The sequence below is a fragment of the Copidosoma floridanum genome, unplaced genomic scaffold (genome assembly GCF_036245765.1).
Source record: "Copidosoma floridanum isolate Cflo_tuat_1 unplaced genomic scaffold, Cflo_Japanese_pri ptg000004l, whole genome shotgun sequence".
Taxonomy (NCBI): domain Eukaryota; kingdom Metazoa; phylum Arthropoda; class Insecta; order Hymenoptera; family Encyrtidae; genus Copidosoma; species Copidosoma floridanum.
In genome coordinates this window covers 21260753-21284752 of record NW_028321881.1, presented here as the reverse complement: position 1 = coordinate 21284752, position 24000 = coordinate 21260753, and the positions used below count along the sequence as shown (strand labels likewise).

At 41.7% G+C, this 24000-nt stretch overlaps 1 protein-coding gene across 2 annotated transcripts in view; it reads right to left on the bottom strand.

Annotated features, from left to right (window-relative positions):
- Positions 1 to 12918, bottom strand: part of mus81 (mus81 structure-specific endonuclease subunit) — a 42204-nt gene extending 29286 nt beyond the window's left edge. The window contains exons 1-6 of one of the 2 annotated variants that reach the window (XM_089597352.1): positions 12583 to 12918; positions 12343 to 12477; positions 12141 to 12266; positions 11786 to 11967; positions 11488 to 11701; positions 11208 to 11417 (exon numbers count right to left, since the gene is read on the bottom strand). In XM_089597352.1, coding sequence (XP_089453478.1) covers positions 11208 to 11417; positions 11488 to 11701; positions 11786 to 11967; positions 12141 to 12266; positions 12343 to 12477; positions 12583 to 12837 — 1122 coding nt within the window. In that variant the 5' untranslated portion in view covers positions 12838 to 12918. Of the gene's footprint in view, positions 1 to 11207; positions 11418 to 11487; positions 11702 to 11785; positions 11968 to 12140; positions 12267 to 12342 lie in introns of both variants that reach the window. The other variant, XM_089597346.1, reaches the window with a different exon arrangement.
- Between the last annotated feature and the right edge of the window lie 11082 nt (positions 12919 to 24000).

Genomic DNA, 24000 nt, shown 5'->3' with positions numbered 1-24000 from the left:
ACTACTGCCTCCTCCTGAAGCCTGACTGCCGCCACGCCTGAAGCCTGACTGAAAATTATCTAGAGCTTGTCGCTCATTAAGAAATGATACAAGCTATTTATGCATTATAAACGCAAGCATTTTCGCCACGGCACAGAGGATGTCAATCGGGCGAAAATCCGATGGAGAGGATGGGGACCTTACTTTAGGCAGGGGTCGGACCAACGCGCGCTTCCAGACCTCCGAAAAAATACCTCTCTGGAGCGACTCATCAAAAATGTGTAACAAAACCGGCGCCACTAATGGCATGCACTCTCGTATATAAAAAGCTGGTAAGACGTCCCATCCTGCGGCGCATGAGCGCGATCGGGTAACCGCAAGCATGAGTTTCTCCCATTTTATATGTGAAAAATAAAAGCATTTGTCCAAGTCTGAAGGCGACTGATTCAGCTCAGGCGGTATAAGTATCGTCGGGGCTCCCGCGAAAAATCTGCCGAGGTCATAAACAGACATCGGCAGGCTATCGACTTGCGGGGCCTCCGTACGCGCCCCCATAGCTCCAATCGCCCTCCCGCCCCTTCCCATAGCGCTCGAGGGTCGCCGCGACACTTTCCCAATCTCACACGAAAGTAATCAAAGCGAACATCTCTGATCATGCACTTTATTATATTTCCTAGCATCCGATACCGATCCCAGTTGTTGTTTCTGCCCGCCATCTTCCATCATCTATGCACCTTATTACGCTCCCTCATCGCCGATGTTATCTCATGAGTAAGCCAAGGGTTTCGTTTCGCTTTTGTCCAAGACTCTCTCAGCAGTGAAGTGGCATCGTATGCTGCAACAATGTATGAGTTAAAATTTTCAACCTTCTCATCCAAGGCGCGAGATCGAAAAACCCTAGACCAGTTACGGCCCGTGAGCTCCACCATAAGATTCTCGCAGCTTAAACTCCGGCGATCACGGCGCATGCAGACCCTCGGAGCATACTCTCACACTCCGAAAGACAATATCGCCATCAATGCGTCGTGCCTCGAGATACCCAGCACCTCGAACTGCTCACTAGCAAGCAATCTCTCGGGGTAGCTGAAGCAAATATAATCAATCGTGGTAGCAGAGTTACGCGTGCGATGCGTAGGGCTATATGGCACAGCATCAAGCCAGAAAGTAGACAGCGAGTCTCAAAGAGTACATTGCAAAGATGAACTTTCCGCCCAGTCGATATTTTAATCACCCGTTGACACAATTCCGTCATAGCCTTCACCGCATTTCAGTAAGGCGTCTTCAACCTCCAACCAGTATACCGCTTTCGTTGCGTTATAGACCACATCGAACAATAGTCTAGCATTACATAAGATCTCGACACCGATGAAGTCTGGCTTCTTAACGTAAACAGAGCCGCAATTTGACGGAAATACAACGCCTGCACGGATTTATGATTCTATGCACAGAGCAACCCCTACCGCCTCGCTTACATGTCATTTCTATAAAGAGTACCCTGTTATTGAAAATCGAGCGCTCGGTGATTTATTGTCAAGCCACGTTTCATACACTTCTAAAAATGCATAGATATATCCTGTGCTAATTTTCGTACCTCAATGTGCGCGCAGATCGACTGTGCATTTATGTGACCAATGCGCAGGTAACCAACATACTTATATAGCCTATTATCCTGATTAATCTGTCTTAATTTATTTTGTAATCTTGCCATTAAAATAGGGCATTGATATCGGTCATCCGCGGAATGCTGTATATTAAAGTCTTACTTTGAGGCTTTACAATTTACACAGCACAGAGCCTGCGTGTGAATACAATCGCAAGTCACATGCTCTCCCACGAATTTCCCGCAGCTGTCAGCACTCTTGGACTATCTAGCTATGTGAGCGAACTTTAGGGATTTATAACATTATAGAACTGTGACGCGGTCGTGGAACCTACACGAAGACAGGTCCATGAAAATTCTGCCTATTGCGCAAATTGCTTTCTTAACTTCGGGGGGATTTCTACGACAACCGAACGCGTGTTTCTATCTTTTGATGGATACATAAAGACAACCTCAATATTTTTTTTTCACTCTCTCTGATTTCAGGGACATTTTGATTTAAGAATAAGTTTAACATTTGCTCAATATCTAATACAACTGGAACGTCTCTCACTAAGATTCGCGGGTTCAGTTTACGCTCATCGCGTACTTCCAGGCCCACCTGCGCTAATTCAAATGAGCTCCTCAATTTAGCCTTATCTGCGCACTCTGCTTCAATAACAACAGATTTGTTGACAAACAAGGAAACCTAGTTCACACGAAGGTCGTATGTTGATGGAACACATTTAACTCGCGTCAGCTTTTCCGTGGTTGCAGACGACGATTCGTATTCACCAATGCTCTCGGTAGTAGGACCAATAAATAAATGCTTTGAACGAGGCTTTACAGGTGTGGGACGCGGATCTGCGAGCAGAAGAAACGGCCCGGGACGGGAACGCAGAGCGCCCGCAATAATACCAGCGTACGACGACAAACCGGCGCTCATTCGCGGTTTTCTTGCATCAGTGTACACGCATTCTTACACGCTTCGTCTGCCGCTAGTCAGCCAAGATACGCCAACGCCAGGCTCGAGACCGCACCGCTAATAATTCTCATGGCATCTCGCAACGCATGTTAAGTAGCCATGTGCTTTTTATTACTTAACGCTTTTGACAAGCTATCTTTCACCTTCAACACATCATCCAGTACCCGGCACACTTCCTCGGTTGACAAGAATTTAGACGCATGCGACGATTCACCACTTTGCCTAACACGCACGTCACGCACACTAGTTTCATTGTCACCATGACATTAAAAAGCATCACCAATCCAAAGCTGAACATCGTCACAGTGCACTTTAGGTCGCTTCCTCGCCGGGCCGGCTAACTCCTCTCCAACCTCCTTGAAACCCAATTCCATCATTCAGCCGAGCATTAGGCTACCTGACTCGGCCAAGCTTATTAGCAGATAGGTTAGGAAATTCAACTTGCAGCCAGGCACCCACAGAATCACCTCAAATATACACCACCACCACCGCGTACTAATGACACAATGACGAAAGCACATATGGAACCTGCCTAATCTGCACAAAAAAACAACCCTAGAATAGTAATTCGAGCAGAAATCGTTCAAAAAGCCAGAGGTTCCGAAACAAAGCAACTATTCGGTACTCACCTCTACGCACTACCCAGTAAGCACCCTAAGTTGTGTAGTAATTGGCGTTTGCATTATAACTAAATTCAGTACTAATTCATATAGCGACTAGTAAGGCCCTCAGGTCAAAAGGTAATTGGCGCTTGCGATAATATGATTTTCGTTATGAATTTATTAACCGACCAGTCAGGGCCCCAGGTGGTGTGATGATTGACGCTTGCGTTATTATATTTATTAAAAATTAATTAAGGGACTAGTAAGCACCCCCGGGTTGTGTGGTGATTGGCGCTCCTGTTACTATTAAATTCAGTACTGATAAATAAAGCGACGAGTAAGCTCCTTAAGTCATGTGGTGATTGGTGCTTGCGTTTTTATTATATTTAGTATTAATAAATAAAGTGACCAGTAAGCGCTCTGGGTTGCCTGGTAATTGGTGCTTGTGTTATTTTTGTTATTTTATTAATGCTTAAAGCGACGAATGAGGTCCCTTGGTTGTGCGATTATTTGCGCTCACGTTATTATATTCATTACTAGCAGCCCGTCGTCTCGACTTTGCCCAAGACTAACTAAATAGAATACCGTAGTGTGTTGACATGTAAAACGATTTCAGTTAAAAGTTTAACATCTATTTCTGACACTTCTCAGAACAAAAATTTTTTTATTAAAAACATATTTGTTCGAAATCCGTACATTTTATTTAGTCAAATAAAAAGCTGTAAGGAGCAAAAAAAATATTATTATGTAATAATCATTATATTATTAACTGAAAAGGACCGTGTGTTCCAGGACCTTATGCCATAAAATAACTGTTGGCCCTAAAAAGCCGTTGATTTGCAGTTTCTTCCGATAATCTACGAAAAGGGCTATTTATTAAAAGCTGTAAAGACTTAAAACTCACGAAAAATAAATAATTAAAAAAAATTTTGTCTTTTCTTATTTCACAACTTGACTACCAGAGCAACAAAGTCCTAAAGCTTAATTACTACATTTTTTATCGCCACAAAAACACAAATACACATTCTACTTATTTAAAAATCCAGAGGATTTAAGTTATTACTGTGTGGGTACAATGAAAAGCTGATCTCTCACGCAACGGATTCTTTAATTGTCAATTTTGACGCTGCTGCTTTGATCTTGATAAATGTTTTGCGTCAGTTTCTTGACGCCTAAAAGTGAATTCATTGGATGCATTTGAAGTTTTTCTTTCAATTCAACTTCTTGCAACTTTTGGCATAGTTAAGACTTGTGTGAGTCCAAAAGGCTATTTTTTGTCCACTTTGTTAAGTTCTAATATATTTGTTGGCGATGTAGTTTGACGTATTCTTGAGTAAACTCTTTTTTGACTGAAGTTTCGAACAAACGCTACAGCCTCTATACCTCAGGGTGATCTTCTCTGGTCTGTTATTGTAGCACCACACTGATCGGGACGAAAACTACAAAATCTAAAACGTTGGAGCTAGTTGTAGAGCTGTTTTCCAACGTCTCCTGGTACTATGCCGAAGACGTTAGTGTCTAACGCACCTTTTTTTGCAGACTAAGTTGTTTTGGTGATCTAAGGTGGGTAGATTGGTTAGTGATGCTTGCCCGTTGGAGACTGTTCCGTTTTCTAAAGTTTATTTTTCCTCCATAGCTATTAGATTCGCCCAGCACAGACCTTGGAGAGGATCGGTGATTCCTGGTTGAATGCTTAGAGTCGAGGGGGTAATATAGCGTCGTCGGTCACCGGGGTTCCCGGCCTTGCGACGAACAACTCCGCTCGTGACGTCTGCCAGTGAAATGACTGACTTGGTTTAGATAGTGGCCGGTTTTACATGGTCTTTTAGTCGATGAATCGTTTTCGGAAATGGTTGTAAAAATGTATTTGTTGGCAAAGTAGTTTAAACTTAGGTGTCTCTTAAAAGAACTGATAAGATTGATGGTTAAGTAGGGAACGTAAATACTTATAATGGCCTCAAAAAGGGCCAGTAATAAAATTTCCAGTTATTCCTTATTATTATTTTTGATGATGGAGAGCCAGCTGCGGGTAGCTTGACTCTTATCCTTGGAGTCCCCAGGTGGTGTGACGATTGACGCTTGCGTTATTATATTTATTAAAAATTAATTAAGGGACTAGTAAGCGCCCCCGGGTTGTGTGGTGATTGGCGCTCCTGTTATTATTAAATTCAGTATTAATAAATAAAGCGACTAAAAGCTCCTTAAGTCGTGTGGTAATTGGTGCTTGCGTTATTATTATCTTTAGTATAAATAAATAAAGCGATCAGTAAGCGCTCTGGGTTGTCTAGTACTTGGTGCTTGTAATAGTTCCCTTAATTTATCAATGACTAAAGCGACAAGAAAGATCCTTTCATTGTGCAACGATTTGCGCTCACGTTACTATATTTATTATGAATTAGTAATACGACCAGTAAGCTACCCAGATTGCGAGGTAATTGGCGCTTGCATCATCATTATTTCATTCGGTATGAATAAATAATGCGACCAGTAAGCGCCCTGGGTTGTGTGGTAATTGGCCCCTACGTAATTATTTTATTAATTATGAATTAAGTAAGCGTTTAGTAAGTGCCTTATGTTGTGTTGTGATAGGCGCTTGCGTTATTATTATATTTTGTATTATTTAAGAAGGTGACTTATGTGGTAAATGGCACTTTCACTATGATTCTATTTATTATAAATTGATTAAGGGACCAGTAAGTGGTCCAGGTTCTGTGGTGATTGGTACTAGCGTTATTATTATACTTATTATAAACTAGCTAAGGATCTAGTAAGAGCAATGGGTGGCTGATGATCTGGTGCTTACGTTATTAATATATTTACTATAAAATAATAAAGTGACCACTAAGCGCAAAGGATTGTGTGGTGATTGGAGTTTGCGTTATTATTTTATTTATTATAAATTCATTAAGGAACCAGTAAGCGCTCCGGGTTGTGTAGTAATTAGCGCTTGCCATATTATGATTTTCATTACAAATTTATTGGGCAACTAGTAAGCGCCCAAAATTATGAGGTACTTAGCACTTGCGATATTATTTTTTTTACTCATTATGAACTAATTAGGCGTTCAATTAGCGCCTTAAGTTGTATGGTGAAACGCGCATGCATTATTATTATACTTATTATAAATTAATTAAGCGCTTGGTTGTGTGGTAATTAACGCTTGCGTAATTATTATATTTATAATAAATTAATTAAGCGACCAGTCAGCACCCTGGGTTTTGAGGTAATTAACACTTGCGTAATTATGATTTCCATTAATTATGTATTGAGCGACTAGTAAGTGCCATGGGTGTGTGTGGTGATTGACGCTTGCGTTATTATTATATTCATAATAAATTAATTTAGTGACAAGTCAGCACCTCAGTTTATGTGGTGGATAACGCTTGCGTTATTATTATATTTATTTTAAGACAATGAAGCGACCACTAAGCGCAAAGGGTTGTGTGGTGATGAGCGGTTGCGTTATTATAATTTTTATTATAAATTTATTGGGTAATTATTAAAGCGCTCTGGGTTCTGTGGTGATTGGCGCTTGCGTTATTATTTGCTGATTCTGAATCAATTAGGCATTCAGTAAGCGCCTAAGACTGTTTGGTGGTTGGAGCTTGCGTTATTATTATAATCAATATCAATAAATAAAGTTACCAGTAAGGTTTTTTTGTTGTGCGGTGATTTGCGCTTAAGTTATTTTTTTTAAGAATTCATAATACGAGCAGTAAGCAGCCAGGTAGTGTGGTGATTAGCGCATGCGTTATTAATATTTTTAGTATTATTTGATAGAGCGACCAGTAAGCGCCTTAAATTGTGTACTGATTGGCACTTGGGTTATCATTGAATTCAGTATTAATAAATAAAGCGACCTGTAAGCGCCTCGGGTTGTGTGGTGATTGACGCTTGCGTTAGTATTATACCTATAATAAATTAATTAAGCGACTAGTCAGCACCTCGGTTTGTGTGGTGGATAACGCTTGCGTTATTGTTAAATTTATTATATGATAATAAAGCGACATCTCAGCGAAAAGGGTTGTGTAGTGATGAAAGCTGGCGTTATTATTATCTTTATCACTATTTAACAATGCGAACAGTAAGCGGAACGGGTTGTGAGGTGATTGGAGCTTGTGTTATTTTTGTTATTTTATTAATGATTAAAGAAACCAGTAGGCGCTTTGGGTTCTGCGGTTATTAGTCCTTAGGTTCATATTATTTTTGTTATATATTAATTAAAAGGACTAGTAAACGATCCGAGTTAGGTGTTGGTCGGCGCTTGCATTAGTATTAATTTCATTATTAATATATAAAGTGACTAGTAAGCGCTCTGGGTTGTGTCGTAATGGGCGCTTGCATTTTTATTATAATTATCATAAATTAATCAAGCAACCAGTCAGCGCAAAGGATCGTGCGGTTATTGGCGCCTGCGTTATTATTACATGTAGTGTTAATTAACACAGCATCCAGTAAGCGCCCCGGATTGAGTCGTAATTGGCGCTTGCGTTCATATTATATTTATCATGATTTAATAAAGCGACCAGTAAGAGACCCTAGTTGTATCGTAATGGGCGCTTGTTTTATTTTTACATTTTTCATAAATTAATTAAGGGGCCAGTTAGCGTTCCGTGTTGTGTGGTGATTAGTGCTTGCGTTATTATGTTTATTATAAATTAATTAAGCGACCAGTAAGCGCAACGAGTTTTGTCGTAATGGGCGCTTGCGTTATGACTATATTCATTATAATTTTAATTTACGACCAGCAAGCGCCCCAGGATGTGTGGTGATTGGCGCTTGCCTAATTATTAAATTCAGTATTAATAAATAAAGAGAACAGTAAGCGCTCTGAGTAGTTTTGTGATTTGCGCTTGTGTTATTATAATATTTATTATAATTCAATTCAGCGACCAGTGAGCCCCCCGGGTCGTGTCGTGATTAGCGCTTACGCTTTTTAAAAAATTTTTATTTGTTACAAAAAATTTTGTGGTATAGCAGCTATACTTGTATTGATCAAATTTGTAATTTTAATTTTAATCATAAGATAATGATTTTCGACCAAAGATTTAATTAGCGTATGTTATAGATATCAAAACTTAATATCTTTGAAAATTATATAACAAGAATCTGAACAGTAATGAAAAACAGATCTTATATATTAAGATTGATTCTTTGATTAGCAGTTAAAGCTTTTTGTCCAACGTACTATTATAAATAAGAGCTACGTAGCTACAATTCATTATTGGTCTAAATTATCAAGGTGAATCATTAGCGTCCGAGTGTCTACTGCGAATAAGTGCATGTTTAAATTTTTATCAGTAAAAACATTTAGTTAACACAATAGAAAACATTTTTGCAACTTTTAAAATTGTTTTAAATCCCCAATCAAGTATTTTACTTAGTCCTAATTTCAGACTGCAAAAAGAATAATAAAATAGCATTCCGATCAATAATTAAACGAAATCAATTGGCAAGTTTTCAAGGCATAAGGATTAAAAAAAAATATATTATTCATTTGTTAATAAAAAAAAGGGAAACTCTAACATACGAGGATCATGCAGAATAGTCAGGATTTTATTTTTTACATTAAGGCGTTAGAAGCGGTGTTTTTCGTTAATACATATTTTAAACTATTTTAATGGATAGCTCGAGGGTGTGTTTATAACCTTATTATTATGATTATTGTTTGTTAAAATAACAATATTCATCAGAACAGCTAAATCATAAAAAAAAAAAAAACTAAAAATTAATGAAAATTATGTATAAGCTCAAAATTTTTATTTTTTTGAAATTGATACTGTATGTTACAAGTAGTTGTAACCACAAAGTATAAATTATAAGGAGCGTAATAAATACAAACCAGAAAATAGAATACATGAATGCAAATAAATATTTTTGTATAATTGGATGTATGTTCATATTTGATATTAGTACAATAAAGGTAAGCTGTGCCTTGTGCATTCTAATTTTTTTCTTTTACGTTAGATGTTAATAATTTCTTAGGAGCTTTAAAATTTAAGAATTACACCCATATCCTAAAAGTTATTTTATTATTGTGAGATTACAGTTAATAGCAATTATGATGAAGAAAAATAATAAATTAGTGTTCATAGCCTAACTGCCATCCTTAAAAAAATAGCTGAATATTTTTTCAAAATAATACTGGGTTTGAAAATAAGTATAAACGTACGGAAAAAATAAAAAAAAAAATGTTTTGAAATCAAATTCTATGCATATAATGATGAGCATTTAGTTCCACGGTTTAATTGAATCAGATTGATAAATAACATTGGAGCAAGATCGAGAGAGCAAGAGTCAGTTAAATATACATAACATATACTCGGTTGCAGTCTAAAGAGAAAAACTTGTGTCGTCGCTTGCTTTGGCTGTGCACTCAGCTATAAAGCTATAGTCGACATTTCCGCTCCTCTCCTCGTAGGCACACATTCAGTACACCCCTTCCAAGTGTTTCCAAAATGTGCGCCTATGTGCTCATTTCCACGCGAATCAACTCCTCTACTCGTAGGCGCACGCTTTTCGATACGAGTCTCGCACTCTCGAAAAATGTGCGCCTTGGTACGACGGCTGGCCGTGGCGAGTCGCCCCGATCAGTGCTAAAAAGTCGTCTCACCTCGTAGCATTGGCGTTAGCAATCTCTCTACTCATCTCTGATAAGACTGTTCCGCTCTTTGTTTTCAATAATTTTAGTGATTCAGGAAGGGAAAACTCTTTTCGACTGGTTTTAACGACGTCAAACGAAAAACTGTTATCGAGGTCAGCCGGTACCGTAGAGCATATATGCATCCCCTTGAGTGTATCACTTTGGTATAATTAGCGGATTTAATTTAAGTTTCGATTTTCATAGCGAATTAAACTTGGGAACAAGCATTTTATCACATATTATTAGTAACAATCATCTATTTTATTCGTTTTAAATATTATACACTATTAGATTGTATTTAAAGAACCAATTTTGTAACAATATAAATAATAGAATACTTTGTCTTCTGTTGGGGGGGGAGGGGGAGGGTCCGTTATAACGACATCCCACTTTAATTTTGTAGTAAAACTATGAATGATTATTCCAGCGACGTGTATTTCAACGACAGCGATAGCCCAGGGCAATGACTGTTTATTATTACTTCGATAGTCAATCACGAAGCAGTATAAGCAGAAAGTCAAAGTGAATTGCCTTGTGATTGGATGTAAAAATAACGAGCAGTCGTTGCACTGCTAGACTGCACGACGAGCTATCGCTATCGTCGAAATTCACGTCACTAGAATAAACATTCATAGTTTTACTACAAAATTGAAATAAACTGTCGTTATTTCGGACTCCCCCTTCTGTACCTAATAGGGACGAAAATTTGTATACCAGAATCAAGTTGATCCTGGGTTAATAGATCAAATATTTAGCTAAGAATCTGTTAGCCCAAGTTCAAATCAATTCAAAGGCACTTTATTCTATTGTTTGATTTATATTATCATTGTTAATAAGTTTATAAATTTTAAAATAGCTAAACTTAAGAAAAAATAATATTTCTTTTACTTAAATAAAGGCGTATAAAAACCATTTGATTTTTTTGAAAAATCGTGATAACGAAGAGGTAAAACCAATTGTTTCTGGGGGGGGGGTCTCGAAATAACGACAGTTCACTTAAATTTTGTATTGTAAAAGATGAATGTTCATTCTAGTGACGTGTATTTCGACGACAGCGATAGCTCAGTGCAACGACTGCTCATTGCTTCGATAGTCAATCATGAAGCAGTATAAGCAGATAGTCAAAGTGAATTACCTTGTGATTGGATGTAAAAATAGTGAGCAGTCGTTGCACTGAGCTATCGCTGTCGTCGAAGTACACGTCACTAGAATGAACATTCATAGTATTACTACGAAATTGAAGTGAACTGTCGTTATTTCGGACCCCCCCCCACGCCCCCGTTTCTTTGTGGCTTTACTATGTGGCGTTCCGATGTGGTTTTTCAAAACAGAGGTAGCAGCAATAGACATTTCACACTTGACCATTAAATATTACTTTTTTGTGAATGTATATGTTTTCAAATATTATTTCTGCTATACCTGATAAATTTTTGTGATTATATTTGTCATTCTGGCCAAATAATGCATGGAATCTTTACGATCACGGGTAAATTTGACGATAAAGTTGTCTTGAATTAACAAATTAGCAGAAGCTTGAAGGAGTGATGGTACAGGTATAATACCATGATTTGGTCCATAACTTTCAATCAAGTAAATGATATTTTTAACGCCTGTCTGCTTTAGTCTGAACTACAAATTAAATATTGAAGTTTTCTCTATTCATGAAAATATCATATATATTTATATAGAAATTGAGTACTTTCTGTTCCTTGTATCTTCCATCAATAATGCTAGCACTCAGATCATCAATTCTTTTTCTTTCAACAATATATGGCAGGATAAGTTCCTTACTCGTAGCTCTACACCTTGCAATCCATGTAAAATCACCAACTTTTAGACTACGTGTTTCAAACGAAATTCCGATGTTATTTAGCTCTGTTCCAATGTGACAACTTTGAGATTTAATTTTGGCTCTGAAAATCATAAAAGGACTCTGAATTGTTTATACAAAACTTTTATCATATTTATACATTGAATTCTTAGCATAACCAACTCACCCACATGTTTCTTGAATGTCAACTAAAAGCACAATATTAAAGTTTTTTGACCAAAAGAACATCTCATTATTCGCATTATCTGCAGGTGAACATTTAACCTTTTGACTTGCTGTCTTGACATCATTACATTTGTCTGTATTAAGTTGATGGTCTTTTGTCTTTGGTGTAACTTGAGTTGCAAGCTTAAAAACATTATTAATTAAAGATAAGATTATAAAACAAATTATGCTTCATTGGATGTGAGTTTGATACACAAATGCAAAATTTTTATAAATCTACTGCCAACTTTACAGTAAGTACCATGAGTCTTTACAGCAGTTCTGTGAATCCCGAAAAAAACAGTCATTTTAAATACCTTCATATCTGGTTCTACAATTTCCTCACAAAAAATATTTGAATCCTCTGATGAGTTGAGTGACTTCACCAACCCCGGCCTTTCAATTGTTGTATTATCTCGAGTCTTAACATAATTTGTGGCATGCTATTAAACATAATAGTTTAGTCCACTGAATAATTATTCTAAAGATGGTATTACAAAATAAAGTTTAAACATTTACTTTATCTTTGAAGAAATTGTAAGCTTCGCTATCATTTATGCCATTAATATCGCAAATCACAGTATTTTTCAAATTAACTACTTGTTTAGATAACATTTGACTTGTCAAAATTAAAGAGGACTCAACTCTTAAGGGCTGAAAATCAGATGAGGAACATTTATCATTTTTTAAATTTCCGAAACTTAAACTTTTTGTTTCAATTCCATTATTCAAATGAGATAAAGACACAGCGTTGTTTACAGGCAAATTTTGGACCTCTTTGTATTGCTGCAGCTTCTTATCAATCATGCCACACAACTTGTGTCCAAAGTTCTGCAAGATATGGCAATCTTTCCCTGTTTCCAGACGTAACGGATACTGTTTTAGAGAAGCTAAAGCTTTCCGAAAGGAGTGCACTGCAGGAGAATTTCTAGCCAAAGCTTCTTGCCTCCATTCGTTTATCCATGCTTCAAACAGGGGATTTGCAGAACTTTTATCTTCATTGGCCTTAATCATTCTAGGTATACTTCAAACTTTACAATGGTAAATTTGTGGCGGTTTCCGCTAGCCAAAGCGCAAAACAAAAAACGCGCAGGAAACAACAGCTCATCCCGCGAGCACAATGGTAGAGCGCGCCATCTTCAGGAAGAAAAGCTCTATGGAGCGCCCACCTTTAGGTGGCGAGTGCGGCCCGCGCCCGCGTCCCTGCCAGCGTTGGGTTAGGCGGATTCAATATCGGAACTTTTTCCCTAGATCGTATATATAGCTATACGATCTAGGGAGAATGTTCCGTCGAGCAGACAACTCAGCAGTGAAGGGGCATTGCCAAAGACACGCGAAAATTCAAAATTGTAATATTAATAACACAAGTGCCTATCACCCAATGACCCGGGGCGCTAACTGGCCACTCTGTTGAATAAATAATTTTTAATAACACAAGCGCCTATCACCCAATGACCCGGGGCGCTAACTGGCCACTCTTTTAAATAAATAATTATTAAAATAACACAAGCGCCTATCACCTCATGACACGGGGCGCTTACTGGTCACTCTGTTAAATGAATAATTATTAAAATAACACAAGCGCTTATCACTCAGTGACTTCGAGCGCTTACTGGCAACTCTGTTAAATAAATAATTTTTAATAACACAAGCGCCTATCACCCAATGACCCGGGGCGCTTACTGGCCACTCTTTTAAATAAATAATTATTAAAATAACACAAGCGCCTATCACCGTATAACCTGGGGCGCTAATTGCAAATCTAATAAATAAATAATTATTAATAAATATGTCAAGCACCTTTTTCCTGATGATCCAGGACACTTATTTGCAACACTATTAAATAATAAAAAGTTGATCGATAACATATGTAAACATATCACAATTTTGATTGCCTATCTAGTACGACAAAGATCTTTTTAAATGGCGCTCTTATAATTTCTTGATAATTTATTATTCAATAGTAGCCAGTAAGCGCCCCGGGTCATTGGGTGATAGGCGCTTGTGTTATTTTAATAATTATTTATTTAAAAGAGTGGCCAGTAAGCGCCCCGGGTCATTGGGTGATAGGCGCTTGTGTTATTAATAATTATTTATTTAAAAGAGTGGCCAGTAAGCGCCCCGGGTCATTAGGTGATAGGCGCTTGTGTTATTTTAATAACTAATTATTTAAAAGAGTGGCCAGTAAGTGCCCCGGGTCATTAGGTGATAGGCGCTTGTGTTATTAATAATTATTTTTTTAAAAGAGTGGCCAGTAAGCGCCCCGGGTCATGAAGTGATAGGCGCTTGTGTTATTTTGATAATTATTTATTTAAAAGAGTGGCCAGTAAGCGCCCCGGGTCATGAGGTGATAGGCGCTTGTGTTATTTTAATAATTATTTATTTAAAAGAGTGGCCAGTAAGCGCCCCGGGTCATTGGGTGATAGGCGCTTGTGTTATTAAAAATTATTTATTTAACAGAGTTGCCAGTAAGCGCTCGAAGTCACTGAGTGATAAGCGCTTGTGTTATTTTAATAATTATTTATTCAGCAGAGTGACCAGTAAGCGCCCCGTGTCATGAGGTGATAGGCGCTTGTGTTATTTTAATAATTATTTATTTAAAAGAGTGGCCAGTTAGCGTCCCGGGTCATTGGGTGATAGGCGCTTGTGTTATTAAAAATTATTTATTTAACAGAGTGGCCAGTTAGCGCACCGGGTCATTGGGTGATAGGCACTTGTGTTATTAATATTACAATTTTGAATTTTCGCGTGTCTTTGGCAATGCCCCTTCACTGCTGAGTTGTCTGCTCGACGGAACATTCTCCCTAGATCGTATAGCTATATATACGATCTAGGGAAAAAGTTCCGATATTGAATCCGCCTAACCCAACGCTGCGTCCCTCACTCGCGGATCTCTCCCCGACCAGCATTGACCACGGCACGCGCCAGTCTGCTGCGTTCCAAGCCACGACCGTTTCTCGAAAGTTCTTTTTCTTTGTAAAAGTAAACATTGGTATTCAAATAAATCTAAAGTCTTTTACTCACTGTCTCGTCATTGTGTTCACCTGCTTCGCACCTCTGTCATCCTTGAGCCCGGAATAAGCTCTTAATGTCACCAGTTCTCCAAAGTGGCGATCCTGCCAGGATACTCATCACGAGGTAAGCAGTGCAGTGCTTTTGTTCAGTGGAAAAACAAAAAAAGGTGAGACACTTAGCGTTGCGAACAAATAAAAAGGCAAGTGGCCGCGACCGAGTTAGCTCGCCGGATCCTTGTGTTCAATCTTCATTCTCTCGCGCTACCCACGACCTGCCGTCCAGGTCAATTTGCCCTCGGCCGTCGAGTTCACGCTTGAGCACGCTGCCCTCCTGGGTCGGCGATTTGCTCGAGAGCCTCGATCGCATTAGGTGACGTGCGCGCACCTGCATATCCCCCTCCCGCGAGTGAGTGCGGGTTATTCCTGGTCGCACGACGTGGAGCATCTCCACGGCAGACTCTACGGTGCACCACGAGGCTGGCAACATAACCTCGCAAGTGCATCTTAATGACTCTCTCCCTCTCTCTCTCTCTCTCTCTCATGCTCTCCGTGTGCGACAGTGTAGCGCGAGTGCTTTGTGTGTGTGCGCGGGCGCGAATTTGAGATTCTTCTTCGCCCGTTTGCGTACGTTGTACACCTCACGCTGCAGCGACACAAATTCTCGCCACGCTTTCCAACGAGTGCGACTAATTTGCATCCGCACCGCTCTGTAGAAGCGCACGTTGCTGGAGTAGGTGGATCGGCTTTTTCCACCCTGGCCGACGCCGGCAAGGAAACGTCGTCAACGCGCGAAGAACGTCACGCGCGCCGACTCCAACAGAAGGAGGAGGCGCAGTTTCAGCAAGACCTACGCGCCGCACAACTACAGCAAACCGCGCCCACGCCCGCAAACAGTGTGCAGCCGCCGTCAACCCAGGACACGTCGTCACCGATAGTCGCTGGTCAACAACAAGCACGCACCATGACGACTCCCAGGCCCCAGCTCCCTCGTTTTTGGGCCAAGTCGCCGGCCGCATGGTTTGTACAAATCGAGGCAGTTTTTGAGGCCAACGACATAACCTTCGACCGAGCCAAGTACCTCGCAGTCGTCACGGCTTTGGAGGGCCCAGCCGTGTCCGAACTGAGCGACGTGCTCACGAATCCGCCGGCAGATAACCAGTACACTGATTTGAAAACGGCCATCCTTACCCGTTTTGCCGACTCGGCTGACGCTCAGCTTCGTAAACTTTTCGGGGGTCTACAGCTCGCTGATTTGAAACCCTCACAATTGCTGCGTCAAATGAAAACCCTCGCTGGAAATAAGGTTACCGAAGAAATATTGAAAATTAGGTGGTTCGGTCTTTTGCCCCAACAGATAACTTGCATGCTCCGGATAATGAAGACAGCTGCGCTCGATGACTTAAGCGCCATGGCCAACGAGTTGACCGAAAACCTGCCCCAGGTGCACGCGGTCACCAGCCGCCCTCCATCGACGCAGTCCCCGTCCCCCTTGGACTACGGCCACAGTTCGGTGTCGGCCGCAGGGAGTAGCCTGGCGCAGTAGATGGCCGAGTTAAGGAAGCTGCTCAACCAGTTGGTGAGCGACAAGCAGCAACCCCAACTACAGCAGAGAGGTCGTTCCAGGTCTCGAGGCAGGGGCCAACGCAGTCGGTCTCAGACGCCAGCAGATCACCCTGATTGGTGCTGGTACCATCAGAGGTTCGGGACCGACGCACGAGCATGTCGCTCTCCCTGCTCTTTCGTTTCGACGTCGGGAAACCGGTAAAGCCCCCTCCGCCTCAAACGCTGGAGGTGGGCAATCTAGGTCCCTCGGAAAACCGCCTGCATGTGTACGACCGCCAGACCCGCACACGTTTTCTCATCGACTCCGGATCCATCGTCTCCCTTTTACCGAAGGCCCTGGTAAAAGGCCGAGAGTTTCTGCGCCAGCCACTAACTTTGACGGCAGCCAACGCCTCGCCCATTGCCACCTACGGGACTCACACGCTGACGCTCAACCTGGGCATCCGTCGGTCGGCCACGTGGACTTTCATCGTCGCTGACACGGACGTCGCCATCATAGGGGCTGATTTCTTGTCCCACCATGGCTACCTTGTGGACGTCAAGAAACAGCAACTCGTGGATCTTGTCACGAATTTTTCCACGCACGGACTTCTGACGCCTGCAGCGATACACTCAGTGTCAGTAGTCACTACTCCGGCACGCAAGCCGGTTGGCACCATGGTTCAGCGTTACCAAACCTTGATAGCAGAATTCGCAGACATCTGCTCACCGGAGTCCACCACAGCCGCTCTTCCCGATCTACCAGCCTTCCACACCATCCACACGACGAGCCCTCCCGTTTTCGAGCGCCCCCGTCGTCTGGTTGGGCCGCGCCTACTCGCTGCCAAGGAAGAAGTTCGCCGTCTGATGGAATAGGGCGTCATGCGACCATCATCTAGCCCCTGGGCAAGCCCGCTGCACCTAGTCGAGAAGGCCCAAGGAGGCTGGAGAGTAACCGGCGACTACAGGCGTCTGAATTCCTGTACCAAACCGGATCGGTACCCACTTCCAGTCATCGAGGACCTCCTACAGGAGGTGACAGGAAAGGTTTTTTTGTCATTGACCTGAGGAAAGCGTTCTATCAAGTGGAGATCACCGAGGAAGACGTCCCGAAGACTGCGATCACCACGCCATTTGGCCTGTACGTGTTCACACGGACATCTATGGGTTTGCGCAACTCCGCACAGTCTCTGCAGCGCACCATGGATCACGTCCTGCGCGAACTTCCGTTCGCTCGGTGTTACTTGGATGATATTTTGGTTTCCTCCGAGAGTCATGAGAAACACCTGGAGCACCTGCGCCAACTCTTCGACGTCCTACGTCAGAGGAGGCTACGAATCAACCCATCGAAGAGCGTCTTTGGTTAAGACGAAGTGGAGTATCTGGGATTCGTCGTCTCAGCAGACGGCGTCCGCCCCCCAGAACACAAAGTCAAGGCCGTAGAGGATTTTCCGAAGCCCAACGACTCATCCGAGCTCCGCCGTTTCCTGGGAATGTTCAACGTCTATAGACGTTGCATCCCTGGGGCTACCAACATACTGGCACCTCTCAACGATCTACTAAAGGACCTTCCGCCTAAGAAAAAAAAGGCCCCGCTGTCTTGGACTCCTGAAGCTGACGCAGCTCTCCGGCTTAGCAAACAAGCCTTGGCCAAGGCAGCCATGACGACTTTCCTCAGACCGGACACTGCCATCGCCCTAAGAACTGATGCCTCGGACACGGCGATCGGCGCTGCCTTAGAGCAGGAGCATCCAAAATGTGTCTAGAGGCCACTTGGTTTTTTTTTAAGGAAACTTACCAAGGCCGAACAAAATTACGCCGTATACGACAAGGAGCTCCTGGGGATATACGCAGCCATCAAAGCTTTCGAGCGGATCTTAGAAGGACGCCCTTTCACGGTTTTCACAGACCATAAGCCGCTTGTCTACGCCGCCCGACAGCCCTAAAACAAGGTTTCGCCCAGGCAGGTCCGACATTTCGACTATATCCTTCAACACCAGGTTACCCTCTGCCATGTCAAAGGCGAAGACAACGTGGTAGCTGACGCACTCTCACGCGTAAACACGATAGCTATGCCTTCAGTCATCGACCCGGAGACCGTCTCCAAGGCCCAAGCCGAAGACCAAGAGCTCGAGCACCTCCTCTCGGACCCGCGCCTCGATCTTCAGCCTCTCACCATCGATGGTCACCTCATCTACTGCGACACCTCCACGGGAGTGGTACGCCCCTACCTGCCTGAGACGCTTCGCAGGACGGCTTTTGAGGTACTCCACAACCTTGCGCACCCCAGCATCAGAGCCACTGCACGCCTGGTGGCGCAAAAATTAATGTGGCCCAAGATGCGGAAAGACGCAACGCACTGGGCGCAACAGTGTGAGCAGTGCCAAAAGTCCAAGGTCCATCGACACAACCGGTCGGCCCTCGGTGATTTCGACACCCCCGAAGGACGTTTTGACCACATCCACGTCGATCTCCTTAAGCTGCCACTGACAGCGGGACAACAATATTGTTTAACGATCATCGATCGCTTCAGCAGATGGCCTGTCGCAGTTCCGATTCCGGATCAACAAGCCTCTACTGTCGCAAAGGCCCTAGTCGACAATTGGATCACAAATTTCGGAACGCCGCTGACGCTCACCTCCGATCAGGGCGCACAGTTCGAATCGGTGCTCTTTACAGAGCTCAATAAGATGCTCGGTACTAACCGCATCCGAACCACACCGTACCACCCACAGTCGAACGGAATGGTGGAGCGAGTGCACCGAACGCTCAAGACCGGTTTAATGTGCAACGAGGACATTCCCTGGCCTGACGCCCTGCCAATGGTTTTGCTAGGACTGCGCACGTCTTTTAAAGAGGACCTACAAGCCTCCCCAGCCGAGATGCTCTACGGGACAACGCTCCGAGTGCCTGGAGAGTTTTTCACAACCACCAGCCACCCAAATGCCGACCCGCCGTCTTTCATTCAAGGCCTTCGTCAGCTACAGGAATCCATCAAACCAGTCCAAGCTTCCAGGCACGACTCCCCGCACAAGCCTTTCATTTTCCGCGACTTGCAGGCGTGCACGCACGTCTTCAAGCGCGTCGACGCAATTAGAAAGCCGTTGGACCCACCTTACACAGGACCACACAAGGTAATCCGACGAATCGACAACCGGAATTTCACCATTGAAGTCAACGGACGCCCCCGCACCTGCTCTACGGACACCCTGAAGCCAGCATATCTGGAGCGCTCGGACATGCCAGTCTCCGGCCAAGCTGAGACCGCATCACCCTCGCCTACCTCCGGACCAAATCCAGGCCCGCCAACGCCACCACCAGCCCCCACGTCTATGCCGCAGCCAACACCTGAGCCACCCAAGGCGGCCAAGGCCAAAAAAAAGGGTATCTTTCAGCCTGCCTACGGCCGACTGCACTAAGCGGGGAGCCCCTGTGGCGGTTTCCGCTAGCCAAAGCGCAACACAAAAAACGCGCAGGTAACAACAGCTCATCCCGCGAGCACAATGGTAGAGCGCGCCAAATTCAGGAAGAAAAGCTCTATGGAGCGCCCACCTTTAGGTGGCGAGTGCGGCCCGCGTCCCTCACTCGCGGATCTCGCCCCGACCAGCATTGACCACGGCACGCGCCAGTCTGCTGCGTTCCAAGCCACGACCGTTTCTCAAAAGTTCTTTTTCTTTGTAAAAGTAAACATTGGTATTCAAATAAATCTAAAGTCTTTTACTTACTGTCTCGTCATTGTGTTCACCTGCTTCGCACGTCTGTCATCCTTGAGCCCGGGGTGAGCTCTTAATGTCACCAGTTCCCCAAAAATTCAATTTCTCCTACTGAACCCAATTAATCACTTTCAGAATTAAAATTAACCAACTTTATTTTAAATAAAAAGTTGTATATATACTACATAATTTTGTTTATTATAGCGTCGAAATTCTGTGATACTCTACGATAACCGCCTGCGCACAGCCTATACAGCTGCCCGATCAGAATATCAGAAATCGTATCTTGGCTGTTATACAGGCCTAGCTAGGCTTAATAGACCAAGAGCTCAGGTCGAAATTTTGACCCGCCGCCACTCTCAGACTTTCACCAGAATTAAGGAACTTTATGATTCAAAGAGATCCGAGATATTTCGGTCATATTACATAGTAATAGTGGGTAAGAGTTATGTGGTAATTATAGTAGTGCCGTATGGTTTTTATTATTCACCAGCCGCAACTTATACTAATGGAAAAAAAATAAAAATTTGTTATTCTATAAGTACCGGGGTAATCTGGCCACCTTAACTTTATCACGTTATTATAAACGACTACTTGATTGTAGAATAATTTAAAAAACGCAAATAAAAGGGGCCGGATGTGTAGAAATAGTATCCAATTTGTTGACTTATTTATTTATAATAAATGTAGTTTAAATATGAAAAAGTGAATGCGTCTCAAACTGGACATTTTACCCAGGGCCGGGGTAGAGGTGGCCATACCCCAGGGTACAGTGGCCATTGATTTAAAAGGTTATTTTGAATTTTACTACTTAACTTACGTCTAAAAATTAAAAATTTATGTAAATTAATAATTTCTTACATAACAGATCGATAAATAAATACCCAATCAAAAACTTTAATGCTGAATCAATGCTGAATCAACGTTGATTTTAGCGATAAATCAATACTGAACCAACGTTGAATCAACCTTGATTCCATGAATGACGGAACACTGAAATTAGTCGTAATTTACATTGTTGATTTAACAATGATTCAACGTTGAATGAACACTGATTCAACGTTGAATCAGCGTTGAATCAGCGTTAATATAAACGTTAATTTAATAATAGAAAAACATAATGGCTATTAAATACAGTTTAACATCAAATAACTGAACCCCCCTGTTTTGGTGTTACCATACGGATAGTACCTCCATAACCGTCAATATATCTGCTCCAAATGTTATTATACTACTTTGTAATTTTTTAAAATTTAATTTTAACGTTTTGATCAACGCTGAATCAACGCTGATTCAACGTTGAATCAGTGTTGAATCTACAATGTAAATTACGACTGATTTCAGTGTTCCGTCATTCATGGAACCAACGTTGATTCAGCATTGATTCAGCATTGAAGTTTTTGATAGGGTATGTATATCGACATAAATATTTTTCTGTCAGTATACACATAGAATAAAGAGAAATATATATTTTTCGGTATATCGTTGTAATTGCAATTGGAATTCATTCCAGCCTTTATCCACAGTTTTTCTCTTATACTTACGCACCATGACTTATTATTATTGCACCTTCAATACCGAATTGACTTGAAATATGACTATTTACTTAAGTACTGCATAACTTTCACCTGACACTGTTTGTTTTGTTTTGGCTATAAGTACGATTAAAAAGTTCAGGTTAGGATCCGCAGATTAGCAGACTGACTCAGTATTGACGTAAACAACAAACTCGATGGCCACTGTACCCTGGAGAGATGGCCACCACACCCCGAAATAGGACTATTTTAAATTACTTATAATTATATTTCTAAATAATATTTGGTAAAATAAAAAAAGCAGATTGTAGATTGAGGTTAAAACTTTCAATTTGTGTCAATTTTGAATCGATTTGATGTATTTTCCGCTTCAAGCAAGTTTAATAATGTAGCTGTTCCTCCAAATTTTTTAACTATCAAATTTAATTATTTAAAAATTTAACAAAAAGTTATTCTATAGTTTTATTTTATTGACGGCATGTAAGTAGAGATATATTTCAATAAAAAAAAAATTTATTTCATTTTTATCTCAATTAAATGGTTGAATATATCCAGTGGCCTGTTGACCCAGGTGGCCCCGATTACCCCGGTCTCCTTAGTGCCATTTGCGGCAAGATTAAAATGCATGTTGTACCCGAAAATCGACCTTCAAAAATAAAGACTCCCTACCCAATCTTCTCTATAATAATCATCTAAGACAATAGATTAGGCATTAAATATAACATTTAAGATAAGAATACAATATCATATATCATAAAATCATACATCTATACTTGACCTTCAAGAATATAGATATTGTATTCTTATCTATGATGTTATCTATAATGTCTCATCTATTATCTTAGATGAGTATTAAAGACAAGATTGTAGAGGGTCTTTTGGGTACAAGGTGCATTTTAATTTTTCCGCAAATGAAATTTTTGGTCGACAACTAATCATGTAATATCCATTGGTGTAAGTTGCGGCTGGTTAATAAGAAATATCATACAGCACAACTATATAACTACTACGTAACTCTTCACCACAGTAACATGACAAAAATATTTCGGATCTCCACCAATCATAAGATGGTAAGAGTGGCGGCTAATTAAAATTTTGACCACCCCTGGTCTCTGGGGCCGTACCAAATAACTTTTTTTTGCTTCACAGGCCTGTGTTATAACATAGGCCGATGTACAGAAAAATAGTTATGTGGTACGGACCCTGCTGCTCCTAATCTAAAATGAATGTCTAGCTCATAGACATAGACATGGGAGAAAAATAGGCTGCTCATTCTTATGTACGGCGCTGAAGCACAAGCAAAAGAAGACACAATATCGAACGTGGATATCTGTTTCTCTCGCACATTGCTTACGGTGGGGGTCAGTAAACTAAGGCCAGCTGATGCAACCTCCCGCCTGAGGCCGTAGGCAACGTGAGAGAGAAAGAGACAGATATTCGTGTTCGATATTGTGTCTCTTACCACTTGTGCTTCAGTGCTGTAAATAAGAAAGAGCAGTCATTTTTTTATATGTCTATGGTGAAGGATAGAATTGTCCTTGTCCCATAAGCCATAAGGCCGCAGGCCATAGAGGTATAAGAATAGAGGGGGAAAGCGCTATGCTAGCCCATAAGCAGCAGCGACAGCATTATTAAGTGTAACGGGGCATCTGTCCTTGTTGCCAAAGCCACGTTATTAGCTACTTCTTCGTCCTGAATCCTACAGTTGATTCAATCTCATGTAGGACTCGACCAATAACATAACTGCCAGACAAAGACAGATGTCCCGTTACGTATCAAATTCTGCTGCCACATACCACGCCTCCTTTTCTCTTCTATTCTTATACCTCTAATCCTCTATGCCGTGGGCACATGGAGAGTGTATACGTGTACACGCAAAAAAATTTCACACTGTGTACGACAGTGCAGTCGACACCTTAATGCCTCGTGTGCATTTGCCTCGTGAGATGGCGTATACTGCAGGGTATTTTTACGTGTAGACAAGCGTTGGGTTTGGCGGATTCAATATCGGAACTTTTTCCCTAGATCTTATAGCTATATATATCGATGTTCTGTCGAGCAGACAGCACAGCAGTGGAGGGGCATTGCCAAAGACGCATGAAAATTAAAAATTGTAATATTATAACACAAGTGCCTATTATGACGATCAAGTGATGCCAGGATAAGAGAGAAAAGATTATTTGATGTTTCGTCCCGGGAGCACGCCAGGACTCATCAGTAAGGCTGATGACGTGCTCCCTGCCTTAGACACCTATATCGGTGGGGGTACCCTAGCTCAATCTTAAACGCCCTTATATATATTATTAACCAACATGAAAATCCGGGCACTTGCGAGTAGGTTAACTTCAATGGTTGGACACCTAGCGGATGGTT